We start from the raw sequence: 21,604 nt of genomic DNA, 5'->3' as shown, positions 1-21,604 counted from the left end.
TTTTCCAGCAGTAGTCAGATTAGGTTCTAGCTGGGCTTTGGCCCTTCTGATTTTCTCCCTGCATAACCTCACAACATCCTTGGAGTCCTGGTGAGTTGACTGCCCCTTCTTGCAGACGTCATACACTCTCTCTCCCCGAGTTCCAGCTAAAGCTTTCCATTGAGGCAGGCCAGACTTCTTACCCACTGGCTCATCTTTCAGCACATGGGGACACCCTGCTTCTGCACCTTTTTAGGATTTCCTTCTTGAACAATGTTCTGCCTTCCTGGATTCCTTTGGTCTTCAGGACTGACCTCTAAAAGGACTCTCAATTAGTTTGCTAAACAGGCCATAGTCTGCCCTCTGAAAGCCCAAGGTGGAAGATCTGCTGCCTTCTCTCCTTCTCCAAGAAGCAAAACCTTATTTGTGATCTCTCTACCCAAGAGAGCCTCTGACCAGCCCTCTGCTCACAAACAGCAGGTCCTCAGTGAAAGCTCAGACAACTCCTCAAACTGTTGCCAATCTGTCTAGATACAGTCCTGTTACTACGCTGCATAGTTAAGTCTACTCTAAAAACAGTAATATTTGCCTTGGGTGTTATGTTCACATAGCACCACTGCACTCATAAAAGACTCAAGAGTTTACAGTTCTGGTAACTTAATTTATGAATTGAGATATGATGCATGATAATCAAAGTCAGTCTTTCAAAAGTTGCTGCTGCCACCAGGAAGTTTACCTTTAGTGAGATAAAGGATCTTCATGGATAATTTAGAAAAATTCTACAGTAAGTTAAATGTAGCACACCTCTAATTTGAGATGACCTTAAAAAATCCAAAAGGCAAGTTTATTAAAGTTAGCTCTCAAGGGTTTACATACTTTTATTGAAAAGAAATAATTTTCTGGGCAACTCAAATTTAAGCAGCTCCACTAAAAAAGCCCTTTCTTTCAAAAAATTTACATAACATCCACATCTACTCCAACACTCTCAGAAGCAAACCCTCATAGTCCACAATAACTTTGAAGGTAGAATACAGAAAGACTATACCAAGTGATAAAACATTACTTTTCAGTTAGCCTAACCGTAACCATACTGTTTTCGAGATGATATTCTTTAAAGAAAGCCACAACACAGTCACTGGATGTTGCATTTACTCAATTTCAGAATTAAGTCAAAATCATTTGAGAAGTCATTCAGTCTTTTCAGACAATCCTCACGGTTAGTAATGCTTGAGTGAGTTCTAGTTGAGGAAATATTCCAATTACATATTGCATAAGTCAGTACACTAAAAACTAAAGTTCAGTAAAATTGAGGAAACAAGCTTAAATTTATAACTGAAGCAGTATACAAATAAACCTCTTAGTGCACCTGTTTACACCAAAGAGTTCACAGACAAATGTAACACCTTCACAGTTACTTCAAATCATCTTAAATAAATTCAGTTTAAAAACACGGTAGCATTCCATATGTCACAAGCAACCACTTGTACTCAAAAATATGCATGAGTGAGAATTTTTCCTCTGCCCTCAAAATAATGTTACATCAAATCCAAACTAGCCACCTTGAATATTTTGAAATAGAACTGAGCAGCATGTGTAAGTGAAGCCTAAGTCAGCTAAAATAAAACAACAGAATCAGGATTTTTCTAAAGAATGCATGTCTTCTGTTAAAAATATTCCAGGAAAAGGTATCGACCATACTTGGCAGAACTTGTCTGTATTTCAAAAAGAGTTGTGAAAAGAGCTGTGAAGGGATAGTAAGCCCTAACTAGGCAGGGGTTGCTCCGCAGTAGAGGCTAAGCAGATGCTCAAGTCAGAGCAGCCAACTGTGTATCATTCAAGAAGTTACAGGCTGGAAAGGAGGAACAGTTTAAAGTTTGGTAGGTGCAAAAAAACCCACCTTTTACTCTGTTATAAGCTATTTCTAAATATATCAGCTTGTCTGAAGAAAGACTGTCTCAGTACCTATGTAGGCACTGAAATTCATTTCGCAAACATTATACTACTTTGAAGCTTAGTGTTCTTTCAGGTACTATTCAAGTCATTAGACTTGCTGAATCTGAAGCTGCATTTAACACCATTTACCTGAAGTTTAAGTAACAAGAGAAAAATACAAATAAGTGATATTACGAGGAAGTAGTTACCTCAACTGCTTCCACCTGAAGAAAAGTGCAAGTGTACTAAAACTATTTGTTTATACATTCTTGGCTTTACCTAAGGTATGCAGTAGGAAACCAAAGTGACAATGAAAGCCATAGCCACAGATAATGGGATACACTTTCTTTGCCCCGTGAGGTTCAGAGCTCTCACAGGTAAGCACACTTTCCAGTGTGGCAAAAATATCTCCACATCTATGGAACACTGTTCACTTCCACAGTTCGGTCTCCTGATTCATCTCTACTCCAGTAAGAAAAGTGATGATACACAGTTTTGATCTATTGGTCATGCTCTTTGTAGCTCCTCTACTAACACGAAGAGGGTCCATGGCATGGTTTCTTCAACTGGCAGTGGCCATGTACTAAAAGACAAGGGCAGAAAGTTCTGGTGCACATACCAGACAGATAAAATTGTTAGCAGAGTTGCATGTCCAGCAGAAAAACCGACATCATAAGTCATTGCAACCTTCTCTAAATTTAAACAGCACTACACCCATATCTCATGGGTTTGTGAATGAGTAATCTTCAAAAACAGAGGCATTGGTAACAATTCCATGTAGAAGATACAAAGAATTGAATATCTAATTACGGAAGGTTTATATCACATTTTACTATCTACTCTTTTAAATAAGAGTTATAATTAATGTACACTGGTTTTCCATTATGTTATTGAATATTTTAAGGCCACTACCTTAATCTGGAAGCATGACTTCTACATAAAAGTACCTGGCTGGACTGACATTACAGCACACTACTTCTTTAAGAAGTTTTTTTAAAATTTAATTTGACTTCTTGAGGAGTAAACTTAATCTCTAAAGGCCGATTATGTCCTCGAGTATGCACAAAACACTTTCACCTCAGTATCGCTATAGTGTGTCCATAAATAATTTAGCATGAAAAACCCAACTAACCTCTGCTCCCCCCCCCGATAGAAAAGGAGTAGCTAAACTATGCCATAGCCTCCTCGCTGTGCAACACTGTTCACCATTCTGGGATTTCTTTATGCAGGTATGCTGCCTTCTGATAACAAACAAGGAAGCTAATAAATATAGGGGAAACACTTTCTTTATATGGTGTATTTACATTTAAGCTTGAATGCCACCTTTAATAGATTCTTTAGATATGAAAGAGTAGCACCATTTATTTCTGACTATTAGAGATGGCTATTCTAATAACTTGAGATGGATTTTGGAATATTTTCATGGGAAAGTATTTCTAAACCACTCAGAATTTTTCTAATACTAATCACCTACTATAACATCATTACAATTATTGTATGAACTCCAATGCATATTTTATCAGGGAAGAATTTTAAATGGTAACAACTTCATTAAAAAGTATTTCATAACATCCTTGTAACAAGCCTATTCCACTACTATCAAGTTTCAAAAACATTGTAACAGCAGAAGTTTACTGAACCAATTACCCAATCTAGGATAAAGCCTTATATTTTTCTGTAATCACCAAGTTAAATGAAGTCCCCTCTTCAGAGAGCAGATCTGGCGACAACATCCTGATCATGCAAACAAGACCATAATGTACAATCTTAAATTGCAGCTACTGTAAAATTAAGCCACATCCAGGACACCAGCAGCCACCAACTGCCTAGAAAGCCAGTCCAATCCTTCATAAAGTCCTGTACCACTCCGGGCATCACAACCCTGAATGTACCAGCTACGGCCACAGCAGAGTTTGTGGAGACTCAGCAGTTCTGTGATTTCTTCCACTGAAAGCGCACCTGCTACATCCTGCAATAGAATTGGATGCCAACACTCAATTATTATTCCGTAATATATTTGAAGGCATTTTATTTTTAACTGATCATTTAGATTGAGCTATAAATCATATAAAAGCTTTCCAAACGCAAAAGTCAAATGCAACAGTTAAGCATTTACTAACTGTTACCATAAAACAAAAAGTTGTTCAATCCACTAAGCACTCTAGCAACACTTATTTTAGCAGCATTACATGTAAAGCAAACTTCTACATTTTATGCTTTCAATGTTACCATTCCCTACCCACAGCAGAGGGTTGGAATTTGATACACAAGCTGAGGAAAAGACTAAAAATAAATCACAAGTACCTGTTTATTAGCAAAGATCAAGAGCAAGGCATCCCGCAATTCCTTTTCTGTTAATAATTTTGCAAGTTCACTGTATGCTTCACTGATCCTGTCTCTGTGACTGCTATCAACAATGAACACCACCGCTATGAAAAAAAGAGAGAAATGTTTTACACATATTCAAAAATAATAATAATAATAATGGCCCATCTTCGCGAACGAAGATTTGGGGAAAGGTCTTTTACCTTTCCAGCCTGCGCAATGGATTTTTTAGGTGAGACACAGCCTGCGCTGAACTGAGCCCACCCTTTAATCCTAAGGTTCGTCTGCCGGGGCCAAGCAAGCTTGGACAATGGCAGTGAGGTCCTCAGGACGTAGGTTTGTTTAGAGTGTCCTTCTCATAGATGGATGGCCACACAGGGCTAACGACCTCCATCAGGCCAGGAGACCGGGGAATCGAACCCGTGGTCGCAGCAGTGAAAGTCCTGCACGCTAACCACTAGGCCACCAGGGGTCTAAACTCTGTAAAATTACCTTTCAGCTTACACAATTCCTTTTTTCTAGCAGCTCTATATGTAAAGTTTCTCAGCAGTGCACAACTTTAATTTCAAATCCAGGAGGACTGAGAAATTCCTTACATACCTCTATACTTTTAACAAAAATCTAGAATTCATCCTAAAACAGGGAAAAAAAGCCTAAGTTTTTTCCTGGTCTAATACAAAGGCTGCGATATTTTAACTTCTCAGGTCTAAAACCAGATTGTGTAGATAAAGTATCTCAGTTTAAACCGTATCTTGAACAATTTATATGCCATCAAGTCCCACATGACTGTTTCAGTTTCCCTTAGCAGCCTATAATATCCACAGTTCAGCCAATCAGCATGGCTTCCCTCATCTACAGACTACACAAGCCAGAGAAGATTGCCATGGACCCAACATAGTAGCACATTTTACTATTCACTAGAGAGAGTAACTAAGATGCCAGAAAAACTGGAGAGTCAGGGAGGCAGAGCTAGAGGACAGAATTTAAACTCAATATTTTTGCAATGAAAAGAAACCCCAACAACAAAAGTAAACAAAAACTACTGCAGGTACGTAGCAGGCTAACTGCTTAGCTTTCTCTTCAACATACAATTCTCAAGGCAGGAATGATTCCCTGCTACTTTACATGATATGTTCTAAGAGGACAACACAAATCCCAAAATATAATTTTTAGAAGTTTGAAAAGATGAGTAATTTGAAGTGTTGAAGCGTGCATTTAAGGCTGAAATAACACACAAGGTGGAGCACATAAAGTGGTGTTTGTAATTCTAAGTGTTTCAGATAATTATGAATGAATCAATGAAGAGGAATCCCTTTCTGAACTGGAAAAAAAACCTATGGAGGATTTACAGAAGGACAGCATGAATTTCTAAGTTGGCACCATACAGATTAATGTTTTCAGAATCAGTAAGCTAGTCTACAATCAGATATTACAGTGCAATACCAAGTCAGAAGTTACAGAATATCATAGAATTTTTTAAGTTGCTAAATGAAAGCTCCTGAAAGCTGAGTATTTTCAAGTGCTATTTAAATTTCACCTGGCAAGTACTGCTTCTCACTATGCAAACTCTGGAACACTGCACCTTGTCTGTTGTCAGCTAGACCAATTTAACAGAGGTTCTAATTTTGTTTGGCTCCATGAACTGTCTGATGGATTTATGGAGAATGCACCTTTATCATGCAGCAGAAAATATGACCAACTGGATTAAAATTTCTTTGCTCATGGATCCAGCAGCTGTATTTTGCATTAGATGAACAATTTTCTGCTGTTATAAATTATTTATACTAATAATCTTTTTGGCTCTGAAATACAAGCTGGAAGACCAAATGCAGTATAAAACTTGTAGCAGTATTACCTTGTGTATTGAGATAATAATGTTTCCACAAGGGCCTCAATTTGTGTTTTCCTCCTACATCCCAAATAGTAAACTTCAAATTCTTGTATTCTACCGTTTCAACATTAAAACCTGGAATAAAAATATTAAAGTTTTACAGTCCTGCTCTGTATGAATATATATTGTATGAACATATTATTGCAGATTAGTCAAATATTTGGAAAAGTCATTACATTTAAATTGTAGCTACTAACCTATTGTTGGAATTGGCTGCATGAATTCATCTTGCTTTAACTTAAACAAAATAGTTGTTTTGCCAGCTCCATCTAATCCTAGAGTGACAACCCGAATTTCCATCTTTGGTCCAATATGTACCCTGTTGTCCTAGAAGAAACAGCATACGCAAAAAGACAGAAAACTTAGGAAATTCAATCCAGAAATCCCTTGTGTTTAAAATACACATTCTCCCACCATTTGTTAAATGATTAAACCTACTGACTCCAAAAATACATGGCACAATTACCAATCACCTCCAGCAATAACAGAAATGAAAATATCCAATAATCTCTGTAACAAACCTGTAACTTCTACCTGAGTTACTGAATGTCTTTTAAAAAGTCAGCCAATTTCACGACAGTAAGTCTGAATTTCATAACATTTTAAAGTCTTTCATCATTCTTGGCTGAAACCACATGAGGAATTGTTTGTAGCAACTAGCTGGAATTCTCTGACCAGAGAACTCCCTATTTTTTCACAGTATTAATGCCTCCATCTAGAGAACTATTGGGGGCTCCACGGCTCTCTCTCTTCACCTCAAGCCTCTTCCAATCTTTTAAATCAGCAACATTACTGCTTGTTGCTAATAATCTCAAACAGTGAAGAAGAACAAACAACTCCCCAGGGTCTTGCTTGGATGCAAGGAATGAGAATCAACTTCCTCTCCAAGCTCTTGTAAGTATTAAACAGGCTGTTCGCAACGTGATCTCGTGGCAAAACATAAATGGTAAAAGAAATAACATAGGATAAAATTACTACGTGTCCCTGAAACATATTTTGAAGGACTAAGAACTACTGATGAAACAGCAGGCTATAAATGATCAGAACTATGCAGCAGTACATTTGTTTTCTTGTAAAATCCACACAGTACCATGCTAGGCAAACCTGTGCCTACTCTAGACAGCCTTTTATTTCCTCTTACATTAGAAATATTACTGAGTGCAAAAATGCTACAACCTCTGCTGACCAATATGTCACCAGTGTGACTGGATGTATAAACATCCACATCACATGACTTGAGATATACACACGCACACACACACACAGAGGATCCATTATACAGCTGGATATATTGTCATCGTGACAAGCAACTTCATTCTCTTTTCTGTCACAGATCATGAAGCAGCACACTTTCAAAATAATCAATACAGAGTAACTCAATGACGTTATACTATCACAACCTCTGAAGAGAGTAAAAATACCTTGAGAAACTGCTTTCTAAAAAAACCTAAAAATATAATTATGTAAGCACCAAAATGCAAAAGTCAGCAACATCATGACTGCAAGAGTCAGATCAAAGGTTCATCTCATCCAGTATGCTCTCTAAAATTGGGCAAAGATGGATACAAAAGTAAGAAACAGGGAAAGCTTATAGTGATAACTCTCCTAAATACCTTCCCTGTGTTTAACAGCTTGCAGCTCAGGGACTTACTGAGTCAACACTGCAGTTTCTGCAACTAACAGATCTCAATGTACTGTTCACCTATGGATTTGTCTGTTTGTTGCTCAAAACCTAAATAGGCCCAGATGATCCTTAACACAGAACTCCATAGGCTACCTATTTATTGTGAAAAAAAAGACTTCATATGAATCTGTGAAAGTTCAGCATTTTCAGTGCTATTACTACAGATGGCAGATGCTCTAAACCCCAAAGACTAACTGAATATTGGAGATTTGGAAAATAAAACATTGAGACTTATTTGCATTTTAATAAATGTCCTCTAAATTCTACATATTTGGAGTCAGTGCATAACTTGCAAAATTCAGTCAGAACACCATGACGCAGCATGTTACCAGAAAGGATTACCTCCTTCTGGAGAAGAAAAACCTGCGGGCAGGTTCTTGATAAGCACAGCAGCACATCAGCAGCAAAGGTGCAGAGAAAGAGAAAAAGCAAGAAGTATGCAACAGTCTAAAAAGTGACATGTCTCCAGCATGCTATTCACACTCAAATCTGTTCTGATTTTGCCTAAAATTTTTTTCAATATTAATGTTCCCAGTTCTCTGTACCTGAAAGGAAAGAGGAAGGAAAAGCAGGAGCTCTGGAGGGCGCTGCTGAGTTTATCAGGTTTCTTGCTGGAGGCAGCACCCTGTTATGTCCAGAGCTTGCTGACAGTGATTCAGCCCAGCAATCCTGTCACAACTCCACCAGAAGCACCAGTCACCTCTTCAGCTCCCAGGGCTGGAGAGCAGGAGTACAACTTATATCACCAGGGAAGTGAAGGAGGTGATTGATGCTGTCAACTTAAGCCATCCTGTTGCAGTTTGCTTTCTGTGAGTTTCAGAGTGAAAATAGGGTGCTCTTAGCATGTTTCTACTCTATCAGAAGGAATCAAAATGCAATCTGTGAAAGACACCAAATTTCCATTTTTTGCAGGAGTGGCTCTGTCACTTCAAGAAAAACCTTGCAAGAAAAGCTGCTATTCAGAGAACAACGTATAGCGGCATGGACCTGTAATATGAGTCAGTAGTAATTGACTATTCATGATCACAGCTAGAAACTGACATGACAAAAAGTCTTTCCTTGTCAACAGTATCAGCACCTTTAACTGAAAATGTTATTTCAAAAAAGCCTGACCAATAAAACCCCTTTCTGTCCGTATTTCTGGCAGCTGCATAACTTGATAGCATACTTAAAACCAGGCAACCTGCGACTTCTGTTCAAGTAAAACTTCTTTTCTTAAATCTTGGTACTGAAAGATCTTTATATGTGGCATTTCCCTTGATGGTTTAGAAGAGGTAATGGCACTGTTCTTGCTTTTTTGTGTCATCAGTGAAACAAAAGAGAATGGATGAGACCTATTCACTTTTAAAAGTGAAAAGGACTTCTCCCTGCCCTCCTTAAACCTTCACAATCTTCACTGAATATTGAATGCTTCTCTGATCTACTACTGTTTGAAATGCTTTTTTCATTTTATAATGGATGCAGCCTTCAGTGCAATGACAGATCCTGAGAGAGACCTTTCCAGTGATATAGTAACAGTTTACAGTTTTTTATCTGAAGATTTTATTTCTGTCTGATATCTGTTGTGAGGCACAGATCTTTCAAGTACAACAAGCCTCACTGCAAGCCACAAGTGGCCATCAGCACAACAGTGTTATAAAAACATGTTGTGCAGAAAGAGACCATCAAGTTTTATCAGAAGTGAGGAAACAAAAAGTAAGAAACTCAAGTAATTATTTTCACCTTACTTTTTCAGGGCTGCTGCTGTTTTTGAGAAAAATGACATTTGCTTTGGCACCTTTGAAATTCAGAAATTAACCCTCAGAAGACTTTGTAAAAATACCTATTTGTTACAGGAGAAAACCAAGTCTCTTGAGTCTCTCGAGCCAAGACCTATTTCAGACCTCCTGTAACAGCTTAGCTGGCTCCTACCATTCTTTTTCCAAATACTCAGAGATTCACAATCAAAATTTTCTGAGTCAGATTAACAGCTCTTAAAGGCAAAAATCAAACATCCAAAATCAAACATCCTCTGACTCAGTAATTGTTCATCTGTGAAATGTGAATGCTGCTTCATTCATGGCACAATGGGAGTTTGCAGAGGAGATCGTCCTGACCCTACCAACTCTGGTCTCTGCTGAATAGCAAAGGGACAGGCAAAAGCTAAAATGTTGCATTTAAATGGAAATTCAAATATACCAATGTTACAAAATAAATTATTTGGAAGAAATTTAATTTCTGATATCAACAAGAGCTGACACAGAATCCCCATGCAAGCATCCATTTCCTCAGTTACATCTCAGCAACAATAGATCCTATTCCTCCTTCATCCATTCAGAACCAAGAAACCTCATAAATCAAAGTAGTTCTTGTTCTTTGAGTTTCAAATTAATTTATTTTCCTGTGTGAAAAGTATGATAGATAATAAATACCATATATACACACCAAATAAAAGTACCATTATCAAACTCCAAATAATTTCATCCCTTTCAAAGAATGTTGTACTGAAGTTACATTGAAGCAATAAAACCAAACCTATTTAGAAGATGAACCTTGTCTAAGCTATCAGTGAATATAACACAAATATAAGACAAATGATCATTTAATGAACTGAAACACATTATTTTAATATTATAATTAATATTAATTAATATTAATTAATATTTAATATTATAATTATTTTTAATATTATAAACTGAAAGCTATACCAGTAGTATTGTATACAAAATAGGTGTGCAGTTTTCAGGGAACAATCAAGGATATTTCTTTCCAAAGAAAGGTGTTTCTAGAACTCACAAATGCTATCCTACATATTAAAAAGAAAACAGCTAACGTTCAAACAAAGCTACTGATGTGGTTAATGTCAAATGAACATTTCTCACCCCAATTATAGCAGCACAGTCATTATGTTGCTCAAATATGAGATTGCACTCATCGTGTGATAACACACTATGGCTCTAACTGACACTGAACTGCCTAAACTTGTTGCAACAAATACAGCATCATAATGAACATATATTACTCCTGCCTTTTTTAAAATTACATTTGGGACTTTATAAAGTGGATAGCTGTACTTCTGTGAGATTAAGAATACCTTTGTAAAAGTGACAGGTATGCTAGCATCCAACTGTACATGATCTGCAAGTTCTGTAAACTGCTGTTGCTGTTTCTGTAATGTCTCTAGCAATCTTGTAATTTCCTGTTTGGCCAACACTACTCTGCAGTCATCCTAAACAGACAAAGAAAACAAAAGCATGCCTCTTCTTTAGTAATTTACTTAAAAAAACCAAGTATAATATAGATATGTTTGCAAGAAATAAAGCATTTTAAATAGAAATACTCTAGTTAAAGAAACTCACATTTACAAAACAGATTTATTTAAAATTGCAATACAAATATGAGTACCTTAACATTCTTCCTTAACACGAATAGATACTGAATAGTTCTGCAGTTTAAAAGTACTTTTTCCTAAACCTCTCTTAGCCATGTAGGAATAAGAATATAAATTATAAGAGACAATAATTTAATATATAAAGAATATTTATATAATTCATATATCATTCCAGCAGCTAGAATACAGCAATTGCTTGGCAGCATACAGCAACACACTTAACAGGAAAATATTAATATCCACCCATTAATGATCAGAACATTTGCATAGATAAATCTGACTAAGCAACCAGACACTAGCTCTAAACTTATCTGAAAAACAAAGTACAAATAACATCTTAAAGAAGTAGTTTCTCACACTTAGCTTACTTTTGCTACACATACTATTTACTTGTTGCTATAATTAAACTGAATAACGGACCAATCAGATACGCTCATACAGTCACTTTCTTCATACATTTAAGATGCTCAATTACCCATGTTAAAAATGTTACTAAAAGTTATTTAATCCTAAAACATTTTTTTCTACCACCATGTATGACAACTACCTTCAAACACCTGTACTGCTAACTGCAGCTGTAAAATCCTTCCAATAAGTCCTGTAGGGTTTTTGCTTCAGTTTCATCTCGCATTCCTACAAACCTCACAAATACCAGAAATTATCCAAGAAAAGAGTCATGCCACAGGTCTTAAAGCAACTGGAGGACTCTATGCTTTCATACTGATTACCCTTGTCTAACAGCCCCTTGTAATGAATATTGAAATCTCATGTTATACCACCATTATTTTAACTTTGTAAAGAAATAATGTGGAGTACTATCTATACTCTTTTTTTCCTGTAGTTTAAACTTAATTTGTAGTTCCACATATCTTGCCAAATGCTACAGCTCACTCCTCAACCTACCTGTTGTAAAGTCTTTTCACAGTGAAGACAAGCTGTTGAAACCTGTGACAAGAGGATGGTCATGTCTTCTTGCTGTTGCCTAAGCCAAATCAACTTCTCTCTCACGTGAGCATCAACAACGCTAAGAGCCATTTCCTCCTGACGACACAGGGTTTCATGAAGGTCAGAAAAATAGGCTCGGACACATGAGCGAGCATTCTCTGCAGTTCCTGGTACCTACAGTATTGCAGTAAGGAGATCCAGAAGATTAAGAACACCAGTTGATTCCAGAAGTATATTTTTGATTTTATTTCAGGTTCTAACTTATGTTTATATCTGCTTGGCTACACACAGTTCAAGTCCCAATTAGGGCTGACAAGACTTTCTGTATAATACCAAGATCCTCCAAGAAGTTACGCCTACAATCAAGTAGCTTATTTGTTTGTATACCCACCTTCCTAAAAATGACCAGGGAAAAAAGTCTCAAGAGTATCACAGTACCTGAGGACATCTGTCACAGTAGGTCAATACTAGCAGTCACGCAACTTTTCCCACCACCTAAAAACATTGTAACAGTCTACAAGTTCCCCTCTATCTGCTGACTTAAGCCTTAATACTGACTTGGTAGATATAAGAACTTGTCTTGTCCTATAAAACTTACACTTAATTTTCAGAGAAATTCCTTATCTTGGTTATTACAAAAAAGGAAATATTCTGTGCATGTGAGGGAAACAAAAAAAAAAGCATACATGTTCAGTATGGGCCATTCCAACTCCAGCTTCAACTATTTGTTCTCCTCCTTCTATATGCTGAACAATTCCAACCAGTTTTCTGGAATAATCTGAGATTTCTTCTGTGAAAGTTCTAATACAGTGAGCCATGTCTAAAATGGATGCACGAATCTGGTTCGCTTCTGGTTCCAAGACAGAATGCTATTAATTAAAAGAAAAATATCATAGATCAATCACAAATGTCTTCCTTAATCACCTTTCCTATTTTACAACATATTTAATACATATGTGTATGTATATTGCCATATATTTACAAATATATATAGGAAAGACAAGTAAGAATTCTAAAATCATCTTGCAATTCAAAACGCAATCAGGAGTCATAGATTACACTCAAACTAAATTCAGGCATCTAGCAATCAAGCAAGTAAACAAAAATTTGCCTGTTTATCATAATGAATTATAAAAAAATAAAGGTGGTTAGATTGCACCAGTGATGTGATATGTATGTAGAGTTTACATTACAAAAACAGCTTTCAAAACTGATGGTTCAATGATGTAAGAAGTTCAGAAAAGCAGCCGACAAAGGGACTATCCTTCTTCATATATATATATATAAAATAATTCACTGAGGACTTAAAAATAATAATTTTTTTTGCCTCTAATTTTACAATGGCAACTATCTGAAATGAAGGGAAAATGAAAGAACGGTATGAAGACATATCAAGAGTCTACCCTCACTTCTTGACAACCTTTTGTACTTTAACTGGGTAAGCAATCATGCAAGCCACCCCATGGCATGACTAGAAATTAATTACTAGAAGTACCTTATGACCTTGATGCTTTCCATATTCTTTGCAGACACAACACATGAGAGGACTTGCCTGACAGCCCTCTTCCAAACAAACAAACTCGATAGCATGCACTTGGTGTTGGGAGCACATTGTCTTCTCATGAGGCTTATCAGCAAGAGGCACACGCCTGTGTTTTGCTAGTGTCTTAGTAGAATGAGTGAGCTGGGAACAGTCTGCACACAGGTGAGTGGCACAGACTGTGCAATACACAGACGCAATGTGGGCTTCATCTTCATCGCAACGAATGATACTCTGGCAAAAACAAAACAAAGCAAAAGTAAAGTTGTTAACACTTTACCCCAGTAATGGAGGAAAAAAAAATCAGAAAACTTGTCAACAATATTAGGTTTATATAAAAGTTAAACACTAATAGATATTTGGACTATTTTGAAACTTGACTTTAAGTTTTCAATAAACTTTTAAAAAATAAGAATCTGAAGCATTCAGCAATTTTACAAATATAAACTTCAGTGCAAGTTGTAAAGGTTTGGAGGAGAAAATAAATCTGGTTCCAGTAATTTCCTCCAAAGCAATCACTACAGAACAAGGAATTAGTTACAGACAAACAAAACACCAATAGACTTACAGGAACTTAGGAAAGTTATCTATTTCTAGAATGCTACCAAAGATACTTCCTGCACACCAGTTTTTATTACTGAAATTATAAAACCAGTTAGTTTTGGTAATGAAGTGCTATTACATGATGTAGTGATACCAAATGACTATAAGTGGCAACCACTAAGAAGAAGAGTTGAAGTCTTTCGGGAGAATTTCTCAGAAGTTTTAGAAGACTGTACTGATACCATTGTAACTAAAATTTCCAACGAATAAACTTATCTAAACATCTTAAAATCATAAAAAAGGGGAAAACAGTAGGCACGCCTGTTAATACCTGTTTATTTTCTGCATTGGTCAAGTACAAATTTGCATTTAATTATGAGGCAATTAATTAAAGCCTTAATACTAGATATTAGAAGAAAATAAAAGTATTATTGGTGAAACTACATTTGGCAAAGAACTGATTTTCAATCTTTTTCTATCTAAAGATAACTTTCAGCAAACGTAACAATTTTTTTTCTTTTTTGTTTATAACTCAGTACCTCTCCAGATAGACCAATGGCTTCTTCTGCTGTCCCACACTGCCCAGCAGGTCCATTCTGCAACCGTTCCAAGAGTTCCAACAAAGCAAAATTCTTTTTCAATCCCCAGACTCCAGAATCTCCTTTTTGAGGAAGATTTAAACGAAGGGGAGAAAAAATGGCATTTGCTTGAGGTTTTTCTGAGAAATTGCACAAACTAGTTGAGATTGTGACAAATATTAAGAGCATATTAACTACAATGTATTAGCCACATGTATTAACCACAGTGTATTAACTATACAACTAGTATACAGTTACAACTGTAAGCTCGCTCCATCATCTTCCTTCCTTCAATCATGTAGCTATTTAATATTTATGCAGATTTTCCCTAACTAAAAGATTATTAAAAATTTTTTTAAAAAGTCAAAACACTTATAATATAATCCACAATAGCTAACAACTAAAGAATACAAGGAACACACAAGCATGTGTACTAATCTGTACTAATGAAAGGTGTGAAGAATTCCCTACTGACAAATTTCATATTACCTGAATCACAAAATGCATCACCTATTGCAGATCTAAATCCAGTAAAAATCTGAGTAAGAGTTAAAACAACATTCAGAAAGAAAAAAACACATCTTACACTATTTGATTTAACAAAAAGGAAGACATATCATGCTCCCTAGAGCAAAGCAGAAGTCCATGTCCACTCCTGTATCATCCTCATCTTGTAGAAGTTAATATGAAGCAATGTGATGAAAACCAAAACCAGAATTGCATCCCAGTGACTGCTCCTAAATGCTACCTGCATAGGCCACATAGCATATGAGAATCCTAGCGACTGCTTCTTCAAGGAAGTATCATCCCTTAACTTTTTTCAGCATAATTGTCATAGATTTAATGACATTTCCTCTGTTGCAAGATTGAGGCACCTCAAGAAATGAAGTGTCATCTTTGAGCACTGGATCATTACTTTTCAGCCACAAGAGAGTTACAGAATTATTGAGGTTGGAAGGGACCTCTGGACACCACCTTGCCAGTCCCCCTGCTCAAGCAGGGTCACACGGAGCTGGTTGCCCAGGACCACACACAGGCAGCTTTTGAAGATCTCCAAGAAGGGAGATTCTACCACCTCTCTGGACAACTTGTGCCAGATCTTGGTTACTCTTACACTGAAAGGGTTTCCTTATGTGCACATAAAACTTCTGCGTTGGTTTGTGCACGTTGCCTCTTGTTCTGTCAGCAGACACACTGAAAAAATCCTGGCACTTTCTTCTTTACACCCTCTCTTCAGATATTTGTAAAATATCTCTCAGCCTTTCCTCATACCAGAGATGCTCCAGTCCCTTCATTATCTTACTGATGTTTTGCTTCAGTAGCTCTGCTTGCACTGGCTGTACGTGGTACTGCAGATGCGGCCTCAACAGTGCTGAGGACAACATATCTGAGAATAAAGACAAGCTCAAGATGTTACTTAATTATATCCAACATCACTGCTGAATACTAACAGAGCACGTTGGTGCACTGAAAGGAAGGTAACATGCAGACAGCATTGCCCACAACTCTTTGTCAGATGTTTACTTGAGTGTATAAAACCTACTAAATTCAGGAAAATAAACAGTCAGGGGTTTGCTAGCTTTGAATAGAATCATAGAAGGCACAACATTACCAGTAGTGCCCCGGGTATTGACAGATAAACATTTTGTAGCTAAGACGGTGCCTGAAAATGCCACCTTATATTTAAACAGAATCTGTAGGACCTGAAATCAACTACTCTATTTTATGATGGAATTTTTGAACTGTGTTTGTAAGACAAGAAAATGTTGCTGCAGTTACTTTTTAGAGTGTGGGACAGCACTGTCTGGACAAAACTGCATAAAGTAGAATAACAAAACTGAAATTACAAAATTACAAGTATTTGTTTCATACTTCATGCACATGTAACCACCTAAGAATATGAGCCAAACTGTTAGTGAACTTATGGCATTCACTGTGAAAAAAAATACAAACTACAGTTCTTTTTTAAAATGCAAGTAACTGCTTTATTAGATTCATACTTCGCTTCAAGCATGATCTGGAAAACAAACACATTTTAAAATATAAATGACAGATCTGGAAAAAAGTTGGGCTGCGTCTCATAATCCAGATGCAAAGACTAATAGAATATCAGCTGGAGCCTGAGGTTGGTTCCAAATAACATCTAAACTCTTGACATTTTCAGTTCACGTGCAGATGTCTGTCAGACACTGGGTATCTGACATGAACTCACAGAAACTGCATCGCACAGTTTTTCTGTTTTCCTAGAGAGCCCAGACTACTTGAATTGTCCAGTTGTCCCATGTTGTTTCCTAACTCCTCTGCTGCTCTGTGGCAGTCTGGTAGGAATATGTTTCCTGCATCTTTCTGGAATTCACTGTCATTCCACTGATCCCATACAGACATTAAGTCTTGTCTTCCTTCTTAAATATGGAGACTTATCAAACACTCCATAGATTTTGGTGTATCATTAGAGTGAAAGTGCAGTTCCAAATGAACAGATGGATAATTATGAGTTGCAAGCAGTTATGTGAAATAGCATCCAATTGGCACCCACACTTGTATACCTCACGCTTTATGTAGCTTCCAGTTTTACTACATGAAACTTTCTTTTCTAGTCAATTTTCCCCACAGTTTAAACTACAGACAATAACATTCTATTTTGAATTTGGCCACTGAGAAGTTATGTGCCTCACAGATTAAAGGCAAAGTTCAGAGAACAGATAAATGGATGATACCATTTTCCTACAGCTAGAGATGGGAGTACATATAAGCTATTCTCCCTCAAACACCCTCAAAAGGTGAAAAACAACACTGACTACCTGTTCAGAAAAATATGCTTACCAGGAAAGATCATCCATTTTAGCAAATCTGCTGCTTCCAGAAACGAGCCTATCAAAGCACTGATTAGTAACTTTGAACTTATCTACTAAGCAAGATGCTCTAAAGAATCAGTGCTTTCAAAGTCAGTCAACTCTGCAGTTATCAGTTCCATGGTGGAAGCCTTCTCTGGTACAGATAGCATTACTAACACCCAATCCAAGATTAGTGTACTCCACAAAATAAATTGCCAACAAAATAAAAAGAAATATTTTAACTTCTGTTTGCCACAGATCTGGAAGGAGTTTGCCACAGATCTGGAAGGAGTTTACAGAAGGAATGATCTGGCCCTCCACAATTACATTAAGCATCAGCAGAGTCATCTGCCTTGATATCTTCTGACTTCAGAGCTTAGTCATTTTTCAGCTGTAGCACTCCTAGCAAGATCACAGTGTTTTTTTCATAACACAGAGCAAGGAATAGTCACCTCCTATTACAAGTTGAAGAAATACAGAGCACTATATCCACTTTTAGAATCTAAATTATGTCAAATCAGTTTATAAACTAGAGTCCAGATTTGCTGACACTGTATCTAGACAGACTTCCGGATCCTAACTCAAAAAACAAAGCACCCGCAAGTGGTTAGATGGTTCCTTTCTAGAGTGTTTAGAACACCACTTTCCCACGGTAAACTGACTGTGCACAACCTTCAGCTACTACTGTGTATAAAATATTCACATTAACAACACACCAATATAATGACTGCTGATGCTAACATGGACCTCTTATCTTCAGGTTAGCCACTAATCCAAATAGCCATTAATAGCCCTGTATAAATGGATGTACACACCCCCAAAACAATAAATCCACTTAAGGAATAGATTATAGCTCCTAGCCTCTAAGCAAACATTGTCTTAGGCTTTAACCAAACATTGGGTGAGGCTGAGAGAGGAAGAAGCTGTTCAATCATTACAGAGTTTCGTAAGAAGTATTTTCTTTCACTGTTTTTCTTTCACATCTGCTATAAAATTATTATGTACTTGACCTACACATTTTCAACACATCTGATCAAATGTTAATTTTATATTTAAACCCACTAAAAGATAAACCCACTAAAAAGTTGTGTAAATACATCTATTTAATCTCCTGGGCTTTAGCTCAAATTCAGCTTTGGTCAGAAATGTAGAAGAGTCTAGAGATCTCATCCTTGTGCCTATAAAGAATGTCTGTGCCCATTACAAAAGTCACTACACGCTCTGTCCCTTCTCAAAAGAAGAATAAGACATGAATAGCAGGGAATGTGTCAGCCAGGAATGAGACAGTGACAAAGTAAAGATATTAAGACTGACTTAAGCCAACAAGACAAATGTCAATTTCAAAAGCATGAAGACTGTCTGCAAAAGAATTACAAATAAGGCAAGGAATAAAGGAGCAACTTTTGCCCAAATGTCTGAAGAGATTTGAAAGAATGCAATAACTGCACTTTCTTGCACAGTATGTTCAAGTTTTATCTTAGCACTCAAACACTGCAAAGAATATTAAGGCACTCTGCAGGATGTTTTCATGGAGATTGGAGTCATGTTTCATCAGAAACTCCTTGGTATTAAGTAAGATGAAAAAAATCAACTGTAGATGGTTTTGTAAAGCTTCATTTTCGCCAAACATGAAACACACAAAAGATTTATGATAGGACACCTTCAGATTCCTGGGAAAAACTGCACAATAAAAACTAAGAAGCAACAAGTTTCCCATTATAATAAAAAAACCCAGTGGTCTTGGGCAGAAATGTTACGTAACAGCATGGCTGAATCCTGTGCTCTAACATTCTCTCTCAAAAGCATAGTTAAGAAATTTTGTGCAGCTGTACAGTCACATGTTAGAAATAAAACAAATTATTATTCTTTTAACCACATCTACTAGATTGGCGATCATTCATGATGCCCATACTTTACCACCTCCTTCTGCCCAGAAAACAAATCCCTCTTTCATTTGAGACTGATACTTCTTCTCCTGACTCTGATTTACATGAAAACATCCTGCAGAGTGTCTTAATATTCTTTGCAGTTTCATCTACAATCTAGCAGATTCTCCTACTGCAAAGTAAAGTCTTATTTGAGTGAATTTGATTCTTAAACATTTCTTTCACGGATTACCAGATTAGAGATGTCTTTCTCTCAGGATTCTCCTCCTTCCAAAAGTTTTTTTTCCCCCTGGTGCTATTCAAAACTGCTGGAGCCAGCTCTATTAACAAGTTCTTCTTGTTACAAGTTCTTCCCATAACTTGTCTTCTCTGTAACCCTATGCTGACCAGTTAATTCTTATTCTCAAGAAATTATAAGCGTGTGTTATCTTTTCCTTAAAATAAACTGCCACCGTTGTAAAAAAGCTGTATCTTACCCTTTCAAACACTGCAGACACTTTGACAGTAGGGGAATTGCTATTGATATCCTGCCAGTGTCATTTATTGCATGTATAGAGGTAATTAACATTGTAAAAAAGTTTGTTATCATTGATACTTCTCTCTATATCACTTCATCATAACTCCATACAAATGTCTGTCAAAGAAGCTACCCATTTAATTGCATGGTTTTAGTGTTTAGGAAACTAATACTCATTCAGGAACCCCTACACACTAATTTAAAAAAGAATAGCCCTCTGTCAATATAGGTGTACAAAAAGACTTCAAGGTACAAAGCTTGCAAGCCCAGGTTCAAGAAAATGAAGGTAAAAATCTATACTTTCTAAGATAGCTACTTCACTAGTGGTTAACAGTGCTATGAGCTTATCTGAATGAAAAGGAATACTGCACATTCACTACTTGGAAATATTATCACTAAGTGGAGCATTAAGAACCTATATCTAGCATTATCTTCTAGATATCCTTGGCTGGCAGGTTTCAGGAAATTCAGAGTTACATTTTCTTACCTAGCTCAGTAACTTGTCGATCAAAAGGACAACGAACTGCTCTGCCATGAAGGGGAAGCCGGGTAAGACAGTCATGGCAGACAGTATGGCCACACAAAAGCAGCCGGGGAACTTTGTCACCTTGCAAAGAAAATACATCTTCACAGACTCCACACTCAAGAACCTGTAAGTTAAAAAAGACCATATTTGGTTTTGAGCCAATAAAAAAGCAAAACTTCATGCAGTAAGCCATTTGTCACAATTTATTTTACAAAAGTTCATGCAACCATAGCACATAAGACGAGTCAGGTGAGTCATTAATTTTGCTTTATGCACACAACTACGATATTTTTAAAGTAAATAAATAATTAGACACAACCAGACCATTTTAACTCCTCAGTATCCCACCTGATGACCTCATGACTACTTCTTCCCCACTTCATTAAATGCACTGCCCCAAGGAAAGCCGCCTGGTCAAGCAGCACAACTAAGTAAGGAGAAACACCCTCGCAGGAACATGAAGCAGAGGGCAAGACCCTGACAAAGCGGAGTGCTGGCCGGCGGAGAGCTTCCCTTCGCAGCTGGTACACACATGAAGACGTCAGTCACACCAAGTTAGACACTCATGAAGCTATAAACGCAGCACCAAGGCAACGGGAACAAACAGCTGCGGGCCGGAACATCTTAAACCGTTAGCTAAAAGGAAAACTGATGGTCATTTAGGGGGAAAAAAAAAAAAAAAAAGGAAACCCAACACCGGACAACCCCTAAGCCCCGCCGCTCCAGGATTCTGTACCACAGATCCCTCGCTCCCCCTCCCCGGCCGGGACCGCCCGCCCCGCCGCAGGAGCCGAGCCAAGCTAAGCCGCCGCCTTACCTTCACTGCAGCGCCCGCCGGGCCGCGCCCGCTGTCACCGCCACCGCCGGGCCCGCGGCAGCCCTCCGGCCCGGCCCCAGCCCCGGGCTTGCTTACAAGGAGGGCCGCCATCTCGGGGAGGGAGGAGCAGAGCGTCCCCGCAGGAAGGAGCAGGGAGCCGCCTCAGGCACCGCCCTGCAGCACTACAGAACTACGACTCCCATGGTCCCGCGGGCCGTCCGTGCAGGCGGGCAGAGG

General features: G+C 37.6%; 1 protein-coding gene across 1 annotated transcript; it reads right to left on the bottom strand.

Annotated features, from left to right (window-relative positions):
- Nucleotides 1-841: 841 nt before the first annotated feature.
- TRIM23 (tripartite motif containing 23) lies at nt 842-21,552 on the bottom strand. The gene is made up of 11 exons (XM_027671604.1): nt 21,368-21,552; nt 20,512-20,674; nt 14,749-14,870; nt 13,622-13,900; nt 12,813-12,995; nt 12,085-12,300; nt 10,885-11,019; nt 6,325-6,454; nt 6,092-6,202; nt 4,216-4,340; nt 842-3,880 (listed from the first exon to the last, which is right to left on the bottom strand). The coding sequence occupies exons 1-11, from the start codon at nt 21,476-21,478 to the stop codon at nt 3,701-3,703; spliced, it is 1,755 nt and encodes a 584-aa protein (XP_027527405.1). The 5' UTR covers nt 21,479-21,552; the 3' UTR covers nt 842-3,700.
- Nucleotides 21,553-21,604: the final 52 nt, after the last annotated feature.

This window comes from Neopelma chrysocephalum, unplaced genomic scaffold (assembly GCF_003984885.1).
Source record: "Neopelma chrysocephalum unplaced genomic scaffold, ASM398488v2 Primary Assembly neopelma1_97102, whole genome shotgun sequence".
In the NCBI taxonomy this organism is placed as follows: domain Eukaryota; kingdom Metazoa; phylum Chordata; class Aves; order Passeriformes; family Pipridae; genus Neopelma; species Neopelma chrysocephalum.
The sequence above is the reverse complement of the archived record's forward strand: the minus strand, read 5'-3'. Positions and strand labels throughout refer to the sequence as shown.